Here is a 19,977-nt window from a genome sequence, read left to right as displayed (position 1 = left end):
AAAAATCAATCACTCAAAATACTCCACATCCCTGCATCATAGCTACCCAAACTCTTCTCCAGAGGCGTCACTGTGTATGCTATTGCCTCTACTGTCCTGGGCCTCTTCTGCCCAGTATGCCAAGCACACACTCCTCCAAGTCCCTTGATCAAGCCCTCTGTCAAGTCCTTCTCATTCACACACCTTATCAAACCCAAAAAGAATTCATCTCCCCTCTTCTTTCTCCCACAGCACTGTATTTCTAGTTTTTTATTATAAAAGCAATCCACAGAGGGTTTTTTTTAAATGATTTTTTTCAGAGACAGAGTCTCGCTCTATTGCCCAGACTGGAGTGCAGTATGACCATCATAGCTCACTGCAACCTAAAACTCCTGGTTTCAAGCAATCCTCCTACCTCAGCCTCCCAGACTGCTAGGATTACAGGAATGAGTGACTGTCCTCAGCCCACAGAGATTTTAAATTAAAAAACAGATGTTAAGGCTGGGTGTGGTGGCTCACGCCTGTAATCCTAGAACTCTGAGAGGCCAAGGCGGGCAGATCATTTGAGCTCAGGAGTCCGAGACCAGCCTAAGCAACAGCGAGACCCCGTCTCTACTAAGAGGATAGAAAGAAATCAGCTGGACAACTAAAAAAATATATATGTATATAACATTAGCCAGGAATGGTGGCACATGCCTGTAGTCCCAGCTACTTAGGAGGCTGAGGAAGGAGGATTGCTTGAGCCCAGGAGTTTGAGGTTGCTGTGAGCTAGGCTGACGCCACTGTACTCTAGCCTAGGCAACAGAGTGAGACTCTGTCTCAAAAATAAACAAACAAATAAATAAATAAAATAAAATAATTTCTTAGACATGCAACAAAATAACAATTTTTTGACATTTTTTTTTTTTTTTTTGAGACAGAGTCTCGCTTTGTTGCCCAGGCTAGAGTGAGTGCCATGGCGTCAGACTAGCTCACAGCAACCTCAAACTCCTGGGCTCGAGTGATCCTTCTGCCTCAGCCTCCCGAGTAGCTGGGACTACAGGCATGCGCCACCATGCCCGGCTAATTTTTTATATATATATCAGTTGGCCAATTAATTTCTTTCTATTTTTTTATAGTAGAGACGGGGTCTCGCTCAGGCTGGTTTTGAACTCCTGACCTTGAGCAATCCGCCCGCCTCGGCCTCCCAAGAGCTAGGATTACAGGCGTGAGCCACAGCGCCCGGCCGCAAAATAACAATTTTTAATGGCATATAGTATTAATACCATGAAATAAAAAGTAGGTTAAATTTTCAAGGACTTTCCTGGTTTCAGTGGCAGTTACAGCTGTAAAACTGGTAGAGTTCTCTGTGAAGCTTCTTGTTTTCACATCCTTGTGGATGTGTAAAAACAAGAATCTTTATCCCTCTCCCAGACATTGGGTTCGACCCTCTTAATTTCTTTCTCACAGTACAGGCTGGGTAGGGGTCAACAGGAAGGAGGAAGGGAACAAGAGCTTTCTTTATCCACAAAACTTTGAGACAAACCGGCTTCTAGAGGCTACATATCCAAGCCTCTGACTTTCCCTGGTTTAGCTGACCCAACGTCTCCACATGGGATATTCTTCTCCAGGTGTCCAAATCTAACCATGCTGTTCAAGTCTGGCCACAGAGTCAAACCTGACACTCCAGTGCATCTTTCTTCACAGACTCCTCCAAATTCCTATAAACACTCCACTCCAACAATTCTCTAGTTGTTTTACACTCTAAATTGCATCTTGCCAGCAAACTAAAGCTCAGATTTTGTATTCTATACATCTTATGCTCAGTTTAAAGTATTCTTTATACACACAATACAATTACTTTTGTAACCAAAAAATTAATTCCCTTTTGAAAGAAAAATCATCACCCACAGTGCCTGGCAAAAGGATGATCCCAAACTAGATCCTTATCAAACAGTTGTGGCACCTATAAAAATACCATAGAAATAAAATTATTATACACAGAAACTCTCTAGATTACATTCTTAACTCATTTTACCAATAAAATCTGAAAGTTTTGTCTTATTATTATTAAGACAGACTACCCAAACTGCAAAACCTCCTGGGAAGAACTTATCATTATTAAGGCAGACTACTCAAACTACAAAACCTCCTGGGAAGAACTTATCATTATTAAGGCAGACTACTCAAACTACAAAACCTCCCGGGAAGAAAGCAACACCATGGTGATGGAGGTCAAATCCCTGAGTTAGGGCTCGGCACATTCAGTTAATGATGGTTGATTATAAATCTAGCAACCTAACCATTTCTAGAAAGTAGAAGCAAAATGAAAATATTAAACAATCAAACAAATTTCCAAGTATGATCACAATGACCACATATTTAAAATATATTAGTTCAAGCTGCTCACAAATTAAAAGTGTTTTATAAAAGTATGTAACTTCTTTCAATGTATATTTTATTAGGATAGTCTACTTAAGGGATCATTCCTTTTTTATGTTTATAATAGTCTTGATTTTTCTTTATAAAAGTTTGTTGTTTGTTTCTACTTGCTTTAGATTTAAATTTGTATTCTTTTTGTAATAATTTTTTTACATGCTCTCTGATATAGGGACTAGAAACGCATTCTGTTTCTTTTCTTTTAAAAGTGCTCACAAAATACACCAACAGAAGATAATGCTTTATGACACTCAAACTGTTAATTTCCCATTTTGAAATTGAGTTAAAAAGTGTTCCAAACTGTATAAGAACTTTTTAAAGTACATTTGGATAAAGCATACAAAAAGTCATGACCTTGCCCTGCCTCAGCTACGTAACCAGACTTGCAGCAACAGTCCACTTGATTAACTGCACTAAGAAAGCAGCAGAAGCACACATATTGAAATGATCAAATGTCCAAAAAAAAAACCACACTATGCTTGCTTTCCAAATACTTTTGGTGTTTACATTTGTATATGGGTGTATCGTTCTAGTAATGTTTCTGTTTCAAATTAAATAAGGAGGTTGAACTGCAAAGATCTGCTTCAGTCAAGTTTTCCCATACCCAGCTCTGTGTTGGCATTTTGGAGACTGGTGGGAAAAGATACAAAAGAAGTTTAAGACATGGTCTCTGGCCAGACACGGTGGCTCATAGGCATTTATCACCCAAAGAAAATTTGAGGCAGGAGAGAAAAGGAAGATGAAAAAGGAGAAAGGAAAGAAGAAACTTCATCAAAAATAAGGAAATGCTTGTGTGATGATCCTAAAGTTTCTTCATATTCTTCTTAGGGCAGTTTAATCAGAAAGGCTTGTTTGAATAGGTAATATATGCACAGAGTACAAAATTCAAATGATACAAAGGGTATGGAGTGAAAGGTAATCTCCTTCCATATGTCTTCACCCAGTTCTTCACCCTAGATTCTATCACTGTTACCAGTTTCTTGTGTATGTTTAGAGAGAGAGAGAAAATATCATTTTCTTTGGGTTCTTTCAAACTTACCTCTTAAAAAGATTATAGTATTTTCTTTTATCTCCATCTTACATCACTTAAACACAGCTTTCTCTAATAAACTCTTACCATCCCATTCACTCCTGCCCCTCACATTGAAAGGAAAGAAGGTAGTTTCATGGGATGTCACTGGTTTGTTTGTCTGCTTACTTTAAAAGAATAAAGGAAGGCCGGGCGCGGTGGCTCACGCCTGTAATCCTAGCACTCTGGGAGGCCGAAGCGGGCGGATTGCTCGAGATCAGGAGTTCGAAACCAGCCTGAGCAAGAGCGAGACCCCATCTCTACTATAAATAGAAAGAAATTAATTGGTCAACTAATATATATATAGAAAAAATGAGCCAGGCATGGTGGCACATGCCTGTAGTCCCAGCTACTCGGGAGGCTGAGGCAGCAGGATCGCTTGAGCCCAGAAGTTTGAGGTTGCTGTGAGCTAGCCTGACGCCACAGCACTCACTCTAGCCTGACGCCACAGCACTCACTCTAGCCTGGGCAACAAAGCGAGACTCTGTCTCAAAAAATAAATAAATAAATAAGAACCATAAAAACTGGAGGGGTAACAAGGCCCCACTTGATCTGATCCCTGTTATCTCCCCAGCGCTGGCCTCCAGTCACACTGGCCTGCTTCCCATTCTTCCTCCATGCCAAAATCATTTCTACCTTGGGACCTCTATAATTGTTCTTCCCTCTGCCCTGCCATTCAGGGACCACCCAATTAAAATTTGCCAAAACCCCACTCTCAGCCATACTGCATGCTTACTTTCTGCCTAGCACTCAAGAGCTGCCTAAAATCATCATGTTCACTGATTTGTTTGCTCACTTACTGTCTCCCTGTACTCGTATGCTCCGTAAGAGCAAGGGCTTTCATTCTGCCTGTTTACCACAGGGTTCCCAGAACAGCAACCAGACTGGAGGTGGGCAGTCAATAAAAGTTTGGGAAGGAATGAGTAAATGAATGAATGAACAGTTTTCCCTATTGAAAGGGTTAAGAAGCTAAGGCTTCCTTCAGGAAGGTGGGAACAGGAGGGGAGATTGTAGACATGGTGCTTTAGGGCAGAAATTCTCAAAATGGATTCAAGGATGTTTTCTCTGGTGTTGAGAGGATTTTACTCAGAAAGTTGACTTCAGGTATATATGTTTCCTTAACAAATTTTAAGTTTGAGGATTTTATTTCCAAACTTAACTCCTTACTCTTCTTTTATCCACACATTATCTTTTTGCCTGTGATGGTTCCTTTGTTCTGTTTCCTATGTTAACCACCACAAGCCAACGCTTCAAGACTCAGCACCCACAAACTTTACATCATGTTTCTTAAACCTTGACTTAGATAAAGAATAAAATGATGATGAGAGGAAATTTTTATGATCATCCCTATCAACCTCCATCTCCAATATTACCTACTCTAATATTAACTTTTTTTCCTAGAAACAGGGTTTCACTCTGTCGCCCAGGCTGGAATACAGTGGTATGATCACAGCTCACTACAACTCCAATTCCTGGGCTCAACAGTCCTCCTTGCTCAGCCTTCTAAGCAGCTAGGACTACAAGCCCATGCCATCACACCTGGTTAATTTTTTGTAGAGACGGGTCTTGCTATGTTGTCCAGGCTGGTCTTGAACTCCTGGCCTCAAGCAATTCTCCCACCTTGGTCTCCCAAATTGTTGAGGTTACAGGAGTGAGCCACTGTATCCAGTCTTTTTTTTTTTTTTTTTAAGAAAATTCCTTCTGACAGAACGTATCCAGTCTTAACTAATTTTAGAATGAAGACTTGACATACATTGTTGGTGATGAACCTCTATCAAGGAATCATTAAAACAGTAACTACTGGCCGGCCAGGTGTGGTGGGTCACGCCTGTAATCCCAGCACTCTGGGAGGCCGAGTCAGGAGTTCGAGATCAGCCTAAGCAAGAGCGAGACCCCGAGCAAGAGCGAGACCCCGTCTCTATAAAATTAAAAAAAAAAAAAAAAAGATTGAGAAAACAGTAACTACCATTTGATTATTGTTTGTTTGTATACTTACTTATGTGCATATTAATAAAAGGCCCCAGGATATCAGCAGGTACTGCACCACTAGGGTTGGGAATCAGTACATTGTATCAATCACCCAATACAAATCCTGTGAGATGGTAGACTCTCAAGTTCAATGTCTGAAATAAATCCAAAGCATCCTACCACAGGACTATCCAATAAGATTCAGAAAAGATTTACAACTTAATGCACAGATACTTCTACCAGGCTAATACTCAAAATTATCAGATACCCTGTCACTAAAACACTGGAAATAAAGAGAGACCTGGGGCCGGGCGCGGTGGCTCACGCCTGTAATCCTAGCACTTTGGGAGGCCAAGACGGGCGGATTGCTCAAGGTCAGGAGTTTGAAACCAGCCTGAGCGAGACACCGTCTCTACCAAAAATAGAAATAAATTAATTGGCCAACTAAAAATATATATATACAAAAAATTAGCCGGGCATGGTGGCGCATGCCTGTAGTCCCAGCTACTCGGGAGGCTGAGGCAGTAGGATTGCTGAGCCCAGGAGTTTGTTGCTGTGAGCTAGGCTGACGCCACGGCACTCACTCTAGCCTGGGCAACAAAGTGAGACTCTGTCTCAAAAAAAAAAAAAGAAAAAAGAGAGAGAGCTGGGAGACTTCTCTGAAACACATTTATCAATGCATTATTGTTAGACACTAGCATTCAGTGTGTTTTGGCTATCAGTTACTCCACTAGGCTGTAAGGTGCTTGAAAGCAAGGATTATAGGGGTTCATTCATTCCTTACACATTCAACAAATAATACTGACTATCTCTACGTTCTAAGCACCCAGGATACAGAAGTGAATAAAATAGACAAAAATTCCCATCCTCACAAACTAGCTTGTAGTCTAGTGGGAGGAAAAAGGCAATAAACAAATGAATATATGCCTGGTGGTAATGTGTGCTGCCAAGAAAAAAGCAGCATTAGAGACAAACAGTGACAATGGACTAGTGTTGTTTTATATAGGGTGATCATCACAGACATGTCTGCTAAGGTGATAAGCAAAAATCTTAAGTGAGGCAGTGACCCATGCAGATAATACAGGAGAGAAACAGCAGAGAGCAGTGTGGCCTTCAGCATGTGCTGAGGGCAGCAGATGGGGATAAAGAGATGACAGGATCAAGGGTGGGTAGCCTCAGCTGGAGGAGTAAACAGCAAGACGTCTCTGCAGAGCCTGGGGTCTTAGGGTTCAGGCCATCACTCCTTGTGCTTGGGGCCCAGGGCATCTCGGGTCCGTGCCCGCAGCTTGTTGGCCTGGGTCTCCGCCATGTCTGCCCGCTCCTCCGTGTCATCCAGCTCATGCTGGGCCTTGCGATAATTGGCCAAGTTGGTGTTGGCCTGCTGTTCCGCCTCCTCAAACTGGCACTTGTAGCTCTTGACCTTACTCTGCAGCTTCTCCACCAGGTCCTGCATGCGAGCCAGGTTCTTCCTGTCCTCCTCAGCCTGGTATGCAAGCTCCTTGACCCGGCGCTCGTGCTTGCGCACCCCCTTGAGGGCCTCGGCATGCTGCTTCTGCTCCGCGTCCAGCTCGGCCTCCAGCTCCCGCACCTTAGCTTCTAGCTTCTGCACCTGCTTCTTCCCACCTCTGAGGGCAGCCTGTTCAGCCTCCTCAAGCCGGGCCTAGAGCTCCCGCACCGTCTGTTCCAGCGTCTTCTTCATCCGTTCCAGGTGTGCACTTGTATCCTGCTCCTTCTTCAGCTCCTCAGCCATCATGGCAGCATCGGTGATGGCCTTTTTGGCCTTCTCCTCTGCCTCCCGCCTCTCCTGGGCAGCCTCCTCCACCTCCCCACTCAGCTGGGCCAAATCCGCCTCGAGCTCTATGAGCAAGAGGGAGAGTAGTAAGAGATGATATCACAGCTATGGCAGGGGACTTGATGAGCCAGGGCTTCAGAAGTCACTAATACTTTAGATTCACTCTGAGACCGAACACAACTGGAGCAGAGGAATGACATATGACTTCTGTGTTGAAGAATCACTCTAGCAGCTATGGCAGAGAAGACTCCAGAAGTGAGGGCAAAAGCAGGGAGACCAGTTAGGAAGACAGGGCAATAGTCCAGGCAAGAGGCAATAATGGCTTATGCTAGAACAACACAGTGAAGGTTGAAGAAATATGGCTGGATTTGGGATTTCTGCCAATAAGATGTGAGTCTGAGACAAGGAAAAGTCAAGGATGTCTCCAAGGTTTCTACCCTGAGCAACTGATAGATTAGGGATTTCTTTTACTGACAGAGGGAAGACTATAGAAGAAGCAGGTTTTTATTGTTGTTTGTTTCTTGGTGAATAATAATGGAATAATGAATTCAGTTTGGAGGCTGGGCACAGTGGCTCATACCTATTACCCTAGCACTTTAAGAGGCCAAGGCAAGAGGATTGCTTGGGGCCAGGAGTTCCAAGACCAGCCTGGGCAACATAGCAAGATCCTGTCTCTACAAAAAAGAGAAAAATTAGCCAAGTGTGGTGGCACACACCTGTAGCCCCAGCTACTAGGGAGACTACATACAGCAGGAAGATTGCTTGAGCCCAAGAGTTTTAGGCTACAGTGATAAGCTATGATGATACCTCTGCACTCTAGCCTAGGCAACAGAGTGAGACAAAGAAAGGAAGGAAAGGAAAAAGGGAAAGGAAAGGAATAAATAAATTAGTTTCAGCATTTGAGGTTTAAGATGCCTATCAGATATCCAAATAGAAATATCAAGTAGATTGCTAGATATTCAACTCTTGATTTCAAGAGAGAAGTCAGGGCTAAAAATAGACATTTGAAAGTAATCAGCATAAAGATGGTATTTAAAGACGGGTGTGTCTACTGTGTGGGTCACGGAGGAGAAGAGGTTCAAATATTATGCCGTCACTCACTACAAAGAAGTCAGGGGGTGGGTATATACAAACACAATGAGTGAGATGTGCAATGTCTGGGGGATGGTCACACTTGAGGCTCTGACTCGAGGGGGGTAGGAGAGAATGGGCAATATACGTAACCTTAACACTTGTACCCTCATAATACGCTTTAAAAAAAAGTCAGAAAAATGAGGAAGATTCTACAATACTAGGGAGGAGCAACCAGAAAAGGAGGGAAAAACTAGAGAGATACCCCAGAAGCAAAGTGAAGAAAGTGTTTCAAGAATAAAGGAATTACCAAGTAACACAAAGACTGGCCACTCAATTTAGAACCTAGATTTGGTTATCTTGAAGAGTGGCTTTAGCAAATGGTAGGAAAAAGTACCTAACTGGAATGAATTTGGGAGAGAATGCAAAGAGGTTAAGTGGAGATAGCAATTACAGAAAAATATTGCTGTGAAAAGGAAAGGGGGGCAAGGGCAATATACGTAACCTAAACATTTGTACACCCATAATATGCTGAAATAAAAAAAAAGAATATATATCTAATTAGAGTGGAATTAGATGGAAATTTTAAGATAAAAATTTTTAAAAAAGGAAGAGAAATGGAAAAGTAGCTGGAGGGAATATGAGGTCAAGGATGTATTTTTCTTATTTTATTTTTTTGAGATAGAGTCTCGCTTTGTTGCCCAGACTAGAGTGAGTGCCGTGGCGTCAGCCTCGCTCACAGCAACCTCAAACTCCTGGGCTCAAGCGATCCTGCTGCCTCAGTCTCCTGAGTAGCTGGGACTACAGGCATGCGCCACCATGCCCGGCTGATTTTTTCTATATATATTAGTTGGCCAATTAATTTCTTTCTATTTATAGTAGAGATGGGGTCTCGCTCTTGCTCAGGCTGGTTTCGAACTCCTGATCTCGAGCAATCCGCCCGCCTCAGCCTCCCAGAGTGCTAAGATTACAGGCGTGAGCCACCGCGCCCGGCCTATTTTTCTTATTTTAAATGGGAGATGCAGCCTGTTTGCCCTGGGAACGATAAAGCTGAGAAGGAGAGACAATGGTGCAGGAGAGACTAGAGAGCTGTTGGGTATGGTTGCTGGGTAGGCAGGAGGCAATAGACACAGGTGGAAAGGTTGGCTTTATGGAGACCACAGTCTTATTTATCTGTGTATCCCAGGGTCTTGTGCAGAGACTAGTCCATAGCAAGGCTTTCAAAAAAATATATGTTGAAGAATGAATTAAAAAAATGTATTCCTGAACAAAGGCCTTTCTTTTTTGTACTAAGCTATGAAGAGACATACAGACTGCTTCACACACAGGACATATGCAATACTATTCTTGTTGAGAAATGAGAATCACCCCAAGGCAAAGAAGTAGAACTAGGGCAAGAGGAAGAGTAAAAAAGAATGGAGATTGCAGTATGAACCCAGGCCAGAATTCACATCTTGGGGAGGAAACAGAAAAAAATGTAATGGGAGAAATGACTGACTGATATTAGGCAGGCAGAAGAAGAAGCAGGAAAAAAAAAAGCCTCCAGGAAAGACTCTGCGCAATGAGGAGCAGAAATGTCTAGTCAGATGATGGATCAATGTACCCACTGTATTCTTAGAGCAATGTCATACTGGACAGTGATCAAGATATGCGATAGAAGGACTCCCCAACCACTCTGGGATCTAGTGAAAGCCCTTCGTTATGGTTATTACCTCTGGGATTGCCACCCATGCTTTAATCCCTTCTCTAGAGCCTGCTGGAAGGTGTAGTCTGCAATGACGTCCTTCTATCTACTCCTCTGGGGCATTTTACAGACAAACACTCAGGCCACCAGAGTCTCTGCCCTCTGAGGATCTCCAATGTCAATCATTTCTCCATCCAACCAGGTGAGCTCAAGGATCTGAGAAAATAAGCAGCAGCTCGCCCCTACCAAGACATGAAGGGATTTTAGTGGAAAGCTCAACAAACCAACCTAATATCTTAAGGACAATTTCATCCCTTTTTTTGAGACAGAGTCTGGCTCTGTTGCCCGGGCTAGAGTGCCATGGGGTCAGCCTAGCTCAAACAGTAACCTCAAACTGCTGGGGTTCAAGCAATCCTTCTATCTCAGCCTCCTGAGTAGCTGGGACTACAGGCATGTACCACCATGCCTGGCTAATTTTTCTATATATATTTTTAGTTGTCCAGATAATTTCTATTTTTAGTAGAGACGGGGTCTCACTCTTGCTCAGGCTGGTCTCAAACTCCTGACCCTGAGTGATCCTCCCACCTGGCCTCTCAGAGTGCTAGGATTATAGGCATGAGCCACTGCGCCTGGCCCATCCTATCTTTTTTAAAACAGTTTTAATACAAAGAGAAATCTGACACAATTCTATTAGTAGACATTTTCCCCCTGGGTAAAAACAGACCCTTTAGGAGCAGCTTTAACTCTTCTAGGCACTGCGGAAGTCATTTGGTGTATATCCTGTATCACTGGCCTTTCTAAAAGTAAAAACAAGCTCATCCCTATTGTCTCTCACTTCTCCTCATCACAGAGGCTCTAAAAATGGAAAGAATAGGGGAAAAGGAAAAACCTCAGTGGAAGTGTTTTAGGAGGGCCAAAGCTAAATAACATGACAGAGATGAATGCCATATTACCCAATTTAAGATAATAAAATCTTACTCAAGAAATAGTTTCAGTCTTCTATACTATTTATGATAAAGTGTCAACTGGAGGATATGACAGATTTAAAATTATAAATGTACATGTATTTGCTAATCTTTGTTTGTAGGGCCATGATCTTGTTTTGTGTTATATATAGTGTTGAATTCCAAGCTGTCTTTATTTCGTATACCACACCCACAATGAATGACCTATGTTTTCCAATCCCTAGTCTCTATAAAGAACAAAAACATGAAAATATTCATGAAGTAACCTATATGCAGAGTCCCTTCTAGATTTTTAAGATTCTTTCCCCAATCTTTTCCAGTTTGCCTGTCCATATAATTGAGCAGCAATTTCTTTTAGTGACTTGCATTTATGAAGTCTTCCAAAGCATTTGAAATACTTCTCACAAAACTGTTGTTTTTGAACTCAAATTTCACTTATGAATATTTAATCAAGTTGCACAATTACAATAACAAGTATGATAAACAAACAGATACAGAAATAAATACTACTGACTCTTTGTAAGCACACAATTCACTGGCTAGGAGGTCACATGGTTGGGGTATCCCAGACCCAGGGGCCTGCCAGGTAACAGCCAGACATTCAGTGCACCAAGTTGGTTAAAGTGGAGGTTGGTTATGAGACTGTCCACTGTACATCAGGTTCAAAGTACTGTAATAAATAGGTTAGTTATCACAAATGCTCAAAATGTGAAGATTTTAATTTATCAAATGTCAATAACAACTAGTAGAACATGTAAGTGGGGGAGTTTTCCTGTTAATTCTTATTTATCAATAGGAAAAGAAGCTAGAGGTTTGGAGGAAAGGGAACTCATTTTTGTCATGTTAGATCTCTTTGTTTCTCCATTCTTCCCACTAGACTCCAAGTTCCCTACATGTCTGTTTCCTGTTACTGTATCACAGAACCTGGCACTCAATGAGTGATCAATAAACTTGCTAACTATGTTCACATATCTGAACCCAGATCAGAATTTCAGCCACTCTCACTGCTGGTCTATAAATAAAATTTTCTGGAGCTGAAAAGAGAATGCTAGAGAGTTTGACTCACCGTCTATTATCTTCTAATACAGGCATGTGCCATGTAATGACACTTCAGCTAACGACGGACCGCATATAAACAGTGGTCCAAAAAAAATTATGATGGAGCTGAAAAATTCCTATCACATCGTAGCCATAGCAACTTCATCTTAGGGGTAGCAGTGCAACACATGTTTGTGGTGAGTACACAAACCTACTGTACCGCCAGTCATATAAAACATAGCAAATATAATTACATATACAGTACATAACACTTGATAATGATACTAAATGACATTACTGGCTTATATATTTACTATACTGTACTTTTTATCATTATTTTAGAGAGTACTCCTTTACTTATTTAAGAAAAAAAAAGTTAACCACACATAAAAGCCTCAGGCAGGCCCTTCAGGAGGTATTCCAAAAGAAGGCATTATTATCATAGAAAATGACAGCTCTGTGTGTTATCCTCCTGAAGACCTTCCAGTGGAACAAGATATAGAAGTGGAAGATGGTGTGATATTGATGATCCTGACCCTGTATAGGAGTCCTAGGCTAATGTATGTGTGTGTGTATGGGGGTTCGCTTTACTCTTCATTATTTAATTATTTTCTAAGCTTTATGTCTTATCATAAGGTAAATAAATTATGCTCTAATGTGTATGTTTGTGTCAATTTTTAACAAAAAAAGTTTAAAAAGTAAAAAAAAATTAAATAGAATAAAAGCTTATAAAGGCCAGGCTCAGTGGCTCATGCCTGTAATTCTAGCACTCTGGGAGGCCAAGGCAGGATGATTGCTTGAGCTCAGGAGTTCAAGACCAGCCTGAGAAAAAGCAAGACCCTGTCTCTACTACAAACAGAAAAATTAGCCAGGCATCTTGGTACATGCCTATAGTACCAACTACTCAGGAGGCTGAGGTAGGAAGATTGCTTGAGCCCAGAAGTTTGAGGTTGCAGTGAGCTATGATGATGCCACTGCACTCTACCCAGGGCAAATGAGTGAGACTGTCTCAAAAAAAAGCTTATAGAATACATATGTAAATATAAAGAAAGAATGGTAAATTATACATACATATTTAACCTCAATTTAAAAAAAGGAAATATTTTTGTACAGGTGTATAATGTGTGTTTTAAGCCAGGTGTTATTATAAAAAAATCAAAAAGTGTAGAAAATTTAAAAATTCTATGAGTAGAAAAGTTATTGTAAGCTAAGGTTAATTTGTTATTGAAGAAAAATTTTTATAAATTTAGTACAACCCAAATGTACAGTGTTTATAAAGTCTACAGGAGTGCACAGTAATGTCCCAGGCCTTCACATTCACTCACCACTCACTCACTGACTCACCCAGACCAACTCCCAGTCCTGTAAGCACCATCCATGGTAAGTACCCTATACAAGCGTACCATTTTTTATCTTTTATACTTATTTTTACTGTACCTTTTCTATGTTTAGATATACAAATACCACTGTGTTTCAGCTGCCTACAGTTTTCAGTATAGTAACATGCTATATGTTTGTTGCCTAGGAGCAATATGCTGTAACATAAAGCTTAGGTGTGTAGTAGACCAGCAGTCCCCAACCTTTTTGGTACCAGGGACCTATTTCATGAAAGACAATTTTTCCAGGGACAGAATGGGCAAGGATCAGGCAGTGACGCAGTGATGCAGAGGGATTGGGAGCAGCTGTAAATACAGGTGAAGCTTCGCTGGCTTACCCACCCTCCACTCACCTCCTAAGTTTAATAGAAGACAATTTTTCCACGGGGATGGGTGGTGGGCATGAGGTGGCCAAGCTCTGCAGCTCTGTCCCTAAAAGGCCACTGACTGGTAGCAGTCTGCGGCCCAGGGGTTGGGGACCACAGTAGTAGGCTACGCCATCTAAGTTTGTGTAAGTACACTGTATGATGTACACAATTAAAAAAAATCACCTAACAACACATATCTCAGAACGTATCCCCTAGAACTTTGGACCTCAACACACGGGCTGCGGACGATCAACCTCCTTTGCCCTCCAGGAACCTCTCCGTAAAGCAGGAGGTGAGCGGCAGGCGAGAAAGAAGCCCCACCTGCACCCACAGCTGCTCCCCATAGCTTGCAACACTAACTGAGCACCCCCATATCAGATCAGAGAGGGCATCAGCTCCTCATAGGAGCATGAACCCCACTGCAAGCTACACATGCAAGGGATCCAGGTTGCAAGCTCCCCGTGAGAATCCAACACCTGATGATCTGAGGTGGAGTCCAGTTAGCCACTCCTCCTACCTCACTCCATCCATGGAAAAACTGTCTTCCATGAAATTGGTCCCTGTTGTCAAAAAGGTTGGGGACCACTGCCCTAGAACATATTTCTGAGGTCAAGCAATGCATGACCATATCTTTATCTCTTTTCCTTCACACTGTATGTATGTTTCTTGACACTGGTTAAATTTATAAACCAGGTCCTGTTTATACTTACATTACTACTGTAATGACACTAATAATATTCTGTAAACTATTCTATCTTGAGTAAAGCCATTAGTGCCCTTTAAAAAAAAAATGGGCCGGGTGCGGTGGCTCACGCCTGTAACCCTAGCACTCTGGGAGGCCAAGGCAGAAGGATCGCTCAAGGTCAGGAGTTTGAAACCAGACTGAGCAAGACCCCGCCTCTACTAAGAATAGAAAGAAATTAATTGGCTAACTAAAAATATATATACAAAAAATTAGCCAGGCATGGTGGCGCATGCCTGTAGTCCCAGCTACTCGGGAGGCTGAGGCAGCAGGATCGCTTGAGCCCAGGAGTTTGAGGTTGCTGTGAGCTAGGCTGACGCCACGGCACTCACTCTAGCCTGGGCAACAAAGTGAGACTCTGTCTCAATAAATAAATAAATATTGGGTCAACTATCCTATTAGGTTTAAATTTTACATTCCCACAATGTGTGGCAGCTAATACTTTCAGTCTCTGGCATGTCTACTGAGAACATAAAAGTTCTCCTGGAACTAACAAATTATTTCCCTTCCAACACAATTATATAATCTGAGAGTTGAGCAGCACCCTAGAGATTATTTTGTGATCCAAAACCCCTCCCAATTAAGGGATCCTATCTAAAACCACTCAACTTTTTGGTCAAGGAGGGATACTAAACTTTAAGTCCCATATGATAGAGTGCTGCACCCATAGGAGGCTCTTTAATAACTACTTGTTTAATTGAACTGAACAAGTCTAAAATGGGCCCATTTCATTAATTTTCTTGTTCTCTCCAGGCTTTAGCTATACCACTCACTAAATCTGTAATTAAAGATTTTCATGCTTCCCCTGCTCATTAACCAATATCCAAAAAGGAATTCAATAAAGGAAACTCCATGATAACTCAGATGTTTCAATCCGTTAAAAAACATTTATTTTAACAGTTTAAAAATTTTAGCTCCTAAAAGGCAAGTCCTATGCCAGGTCTGACTTGCTAGCCTAAACACACAAGTAAGCATGCAACATTAATGCTTGCTAATGTCAGTACTTAATAAAACTCTTAACAGAAAATGGAAAATCAAATCTTTTTTAGTTTGCTTCTGATCTATAAAGGGTTTCCAATTTATCCAAAGTACTCACATGTTTTCAATTTCTAGCATGATTTTTTAATATAAAAAGTCTTGCCGGGCACGGTGGCTCACGCCTGTAATCCTAGCACTCTGGGAGGCCGAGGCGGGCGGATTGCTCAAGGTCAGGAGTTCAAAACCAGCCTGAGCGAGACCCATCTCTACCATAAAAATAGAAAGAAATTAATTGGCCAACTAATATATATAATATAAAAATCAGCCGGGCATGGTGGCTCGTGCCTGTAGTCCCAGCTACTCGGGAGGCTGAGGCAGGAGGATCGCTTGAGCCCAGGAGTTTGAGGTTGCTGTGAGCTAGGATGACGCCACGGCACTCACTCTAGCCTGGGCAAGAAAGCGAGACTCTTGTCTCAAAAAAAAAAAAAAAAGTCTTGCATCATCCATAGAACTAAATTATATACCTTTTTACTTATAATTGGGGTGCTCATAGGCTTAACCATAGTAATGTAGTAAGACATGTTATTGTGCTAATTATTTTCCCTCTAGTTAACAGCCTGTGATCCCATCTGATTTCCCATATGATAGGATAACGAAGAAAACAAAACTTCTGGAGCAGTAGCCACCAATGATTTTACTTCACTCAAGTATGTATTCCAAAACAGTCCATAATTTACAACATGGCCCTGCTTAGTATCCCTATTACAATGCATCTGTTTGGGGGACTTTTATAATACATGCTAGGACAGAAAGTATACATTTCCAAATCGCCTTTCCTTCCGTTTTGCTGAAAGGGAGCACAGGTACCATCCCTCAACAGCACAATAAGTACTTCACTAACTAATTTTATTCAGGCAATAATTTAAATTCCCACTTCCTCCTAAGTATCTCTGGACAGCAATTCCTGGCAATCCATCTGTCTCTTTCATCACAGCTTCTTTTCATAACTAACGGGTCAAGTTCCTTTCCCCCATTTCAACATGATGCACTGTACTGTAGCCCTGCCACTATAGCCCACTGCTGAATGCCAGAATATAACATACTGAATTTCACTGTCCTTCATTGTTTCCAGTTTAACTGCCATTTTACCACCATGCACAGAGGAGAAATGCGTTCCCACAGGCATCTTACGAATTTCCAAAGCAGCTATTCTTTGTGGATTTACGAAACATGTGCCTTCTCTGAATTCTCTTCATCACCACAGAAACGGCTTTGGGAAGCTAAGATTTTTTTTAAGTACCCTAAGCAAAAAGAGACTGATTCTAAAAGCACTTCTATTTTCCTAGCAAATTTAATACTAAGGGTCTTCCCCACAGAGCAGTGGGAAAACGTCAGGGCAAAGATTTTAAGTACTGATCTTGGTCTTTCCAATTAAAATGAAAATGTTTCAGTCCACAAAGATTATTTTATCAAATGTCCTTTCTTCTCAGGCTACACCATGAGGGCTACCGACCCCACTGTAAAATAAACAGCTGGTTGTAGCTTGTGCACAACGCCCTAAATCTTACTAAGATACCCCCCCCCCAATTTGGGCTCACAGACGCACATAATCCCTCGGCAAACCCCAAACCTGCCAATGAAATGGACTATTTCCCTGCCACAAAGGCCGGCCTGCGCCTCGTGCAAGGCGGCCTCTGCACACATGTGCTGGGCTGACAAGTGCGGAGCTGCCCTTCCTGGATCAAAGCTGGAGGCTCGGGCCGAAATCACTCTTCCCAACCTACCGCCTTCTCCCGGCAGCCACTGTCTGGTGACAGGCGGCCAGCCCTAAGCGCCCCAGCCGCGGGCTGGCAGCCCCTCCGTCCGGGGCGTCACGTATGGCCACGCTCAGACCCACTTCCCCTCCGCCCCAGCGTCCCTTTCCTTCCCCCCCTTTTTCGCCTCAGGAAATTCCGTCGGAACATCCCTCGCCCCGAGCGGGGCGGCCTGGGCACACCCTCCTCCGGCAGCCGCGCCCCCAGCGCTCCGACCTGAAGCGGCTGGCGACCCCCGCGACCCTCGGCCGGCCGGGCCCCGCGCCTCACCTCCTCCTCGCTCTCGCTGCGAAAACACAGGCATGCGGCCCGCTTCTTGTAGCCGTCGCCGTCGTAGGTGCGGGTCTGGTTCGACTTGAGCTTCATCATCCTCCGAGCCCGAGTGGGGGTGCGGTGCGGGTCGCGGGTGTCGAGGGGAGGGGAGCCCGCTCCGGACGGCCGCGCGCGCGCGCGCGCCCCCGACTCAGCCGAGGGAAGCAGACAAGTAGAGCTGCTTCTCTGCTACACGGCTCCGCCGCTGCCCCACCGTGGTCGCCTCATTCCCCCCGACCGAGGTCCCGCGCCGCCGCCGTCACGGCTGCCGTCGCCGCTGCCGCCACGGCCGCCGCCCCCTCTGCCGCCGCCACCCCCGACGACGACCGCGCCGCCATCTTGGGCGCGCTGCGTCAGCGGCGTAAGGCCGCGCCGGCCTGCGGAACGACCGCGCGCTCGCAGCGCAGGCCGCGTTCGGGAATCGCGCCCTCCCAGTCCGCGCGGCGTAAACGAGCGTCTGGAATGAGAGCTCCGCGCGACTCGGGGCGGCTGCTACGTCGGCGGCGTAGGCGTGGGGATGGTGGGGCGCGCAAGTAGGCAGCCAAGGGGAATAGGGGTACGGGCGCAGGACCTCCTGGCCGCCGGGGCTGAGACCCCGCCATCCAGCTGCGCCAGTCAGCGGAGGGGGAAGCGAGGACTCGCCCAAGGTTATGCCGCCTATTTGATGAGCCAAGGTCACGCCACCCGCCCGTTGTCCCTGCCGGTCTGTCCCTGCCGGGAGGGGATGAGGGGGAAGGTGTGGAAAAGATAATAAGATGCAGTTAAACGCAATGGAGAGGGCATCCTGAGAGGTGTGTGATTTGGAATTGCACGAAAACGGGGCGTGGGGATGGAGGTGAGTCGTGCAGATTGTGTTGACAGCCTGACGCTCTGGAAGGCTGTGGGCATGTCGTCCATTAGAAAGAAGATATATTACCCTACAATCCTTTATTGGTGCAAAAAGCAAATGCTTCCTCTTAAGGTAAACAAGAGGGCCAGGAAAGAAGGTGTATGTGTAAGTCTGCACACGAAATGTAAATCATAAAACATCATGGTTTCTGACGATAAACGAGGCGTATGTATTGTGGATGTCAAAACACGTTCTGGAGAAAGGAAAAACAGGATATGACCTGTGAATGTTCTCAGCTACCCACTCCAAACCTAGTACCATGCTAGTGCCCTAAACACCAAAATTCCTGTGCAGTATTTGTTTGTGAATTGCTTATTAACCTTGAATTTGTTTGTGTTTAGCATAGTCAAAAAACATTAGAATTTGAAACCAAACGTACCTGGGTTGTAACCTCAATTATATCATTTTTTACCTCTATAAAATAGGGATAATAAACCTACTTAAGCACATAGAAGACACTCAATACATTGTAGCTAATACTGACATTTCACTCAACCCTTGCCACATAAGGCTTGGAATTCAGTTCATTTCAATCAATGCCTATGCAACAGAATTCCCAAACTCTTGGGAATTATGTCTTTGATTTAAAAGAAGGGAAGAAAAAAACGGAAGTTTCATTTGTAGAAATAGTACATATGCATTATCAAAACTTTGAAAAAATACAGGGGCCATTAAAAAACTAAATAATGGATATCTTTGAGCATATTCTGTAAAGAGCCATACTTGGTTTTTTTTCTGGTCTTTCCCCTGTGTCATTAAGTTTCTTATACCATTTCTAATTACTATAATCCAACACAGAGATGTAACATCAATTATTTTGCCATTTCCCACTGTTAGAAGCTTAGGTTGGATCCTAAGCTTAGAACCACAGCAATAAACACCCCCGTATGTATGTAAACCCTTATCCCTATCTTGGTGAGTTTCTCAAGATAATTCCCAGAAGCAGATCAAGGGGGAAGGACCATATTTATGGCCTTTGCTGCCTGAGTACAGTACAACAATCTACATTTATTAAAATATAGTTAAGTCGTCTTCATCTGGAACATCATCATAGTAAAATGGTAGCCACAGCTTTCCTTCTTCCCCCTGGGGACACGCGATACCTAAAGATGAGCGTCCAATCCTCACTTCACTGAGACTTTCCCATCAAAGTCTCAGCTTGCAGCAGGCACAGGATGGCCGGGACCTGACAGGGGGAGCTGACCTTGTTGGTGGGGCTGCCGGCACTTTCTGGTCACCTCTGGGACAGTAGCTGTCACGATGGAGCAAATGAGAAGGACTGCTCATCTTCTTTACCGGTCCATGACGAAATGCATGGGTTGTGCAGACACCATGCATAGCCATGCCCATCACTAGGTCTTATTTTCGGGGTAGGGCTCATATTGCGCAAATGCTTAGAAATCCTGCTAGGGCTTATTTTATGGGTAGGTCTTATTTTCGGGAAAACACGGTACTATCTGCCACTTTCTTAAGGTTGAGAACAGGATTGAAAATAGCACTGTAGGTGTCAGTAC

At 43.5% G+C, this 19,977-nt stretch overlaps 1 protein-coding gene across 1 annotated transcript in view; it reads right to left on the bottom strand.

Moving 5' to 3' along the window:
* The window catches only part of NUDT3 (nudix hydrolase 3), a 105,698-nt gene extending 87,549 nt beyond the window's left edge, over nt 1–18,149 (bottom strand). Inside the window, exon 1 of the mRNA XM_012746776.3 lies at nt 17,533–18,149. Within this exon, the coding sequence (XP_012602230.1) occupies nt 17,533–17,631 (99 nt within the window). The 5' untranslated portion in view covers nt 17,632–18,149. The remainder of the gene's footprint in view (nt 1–17,532) is intronic.
* Nucleotides 18,150–19,977: the final 1,828 nt, after the last annotated feature.

This window comes from Microcebus murinus, chromosome 5, assembly GCF_040939455.1.
Source record: "Microcebus murinus isolate Inina chromosome 5, M.murinus_Inina_mat1.0, whole genome shotgun sequence".
Taxonomy (NCBI): Eukaryota; Metazoa; Chordata; class Mammalia; order Primates; family Cheirogaleidae; genus Microcebus; species Microcebus murinus.
This window is presented reverse-complemented; position numbering and strand designations above follow the sequence as displayed.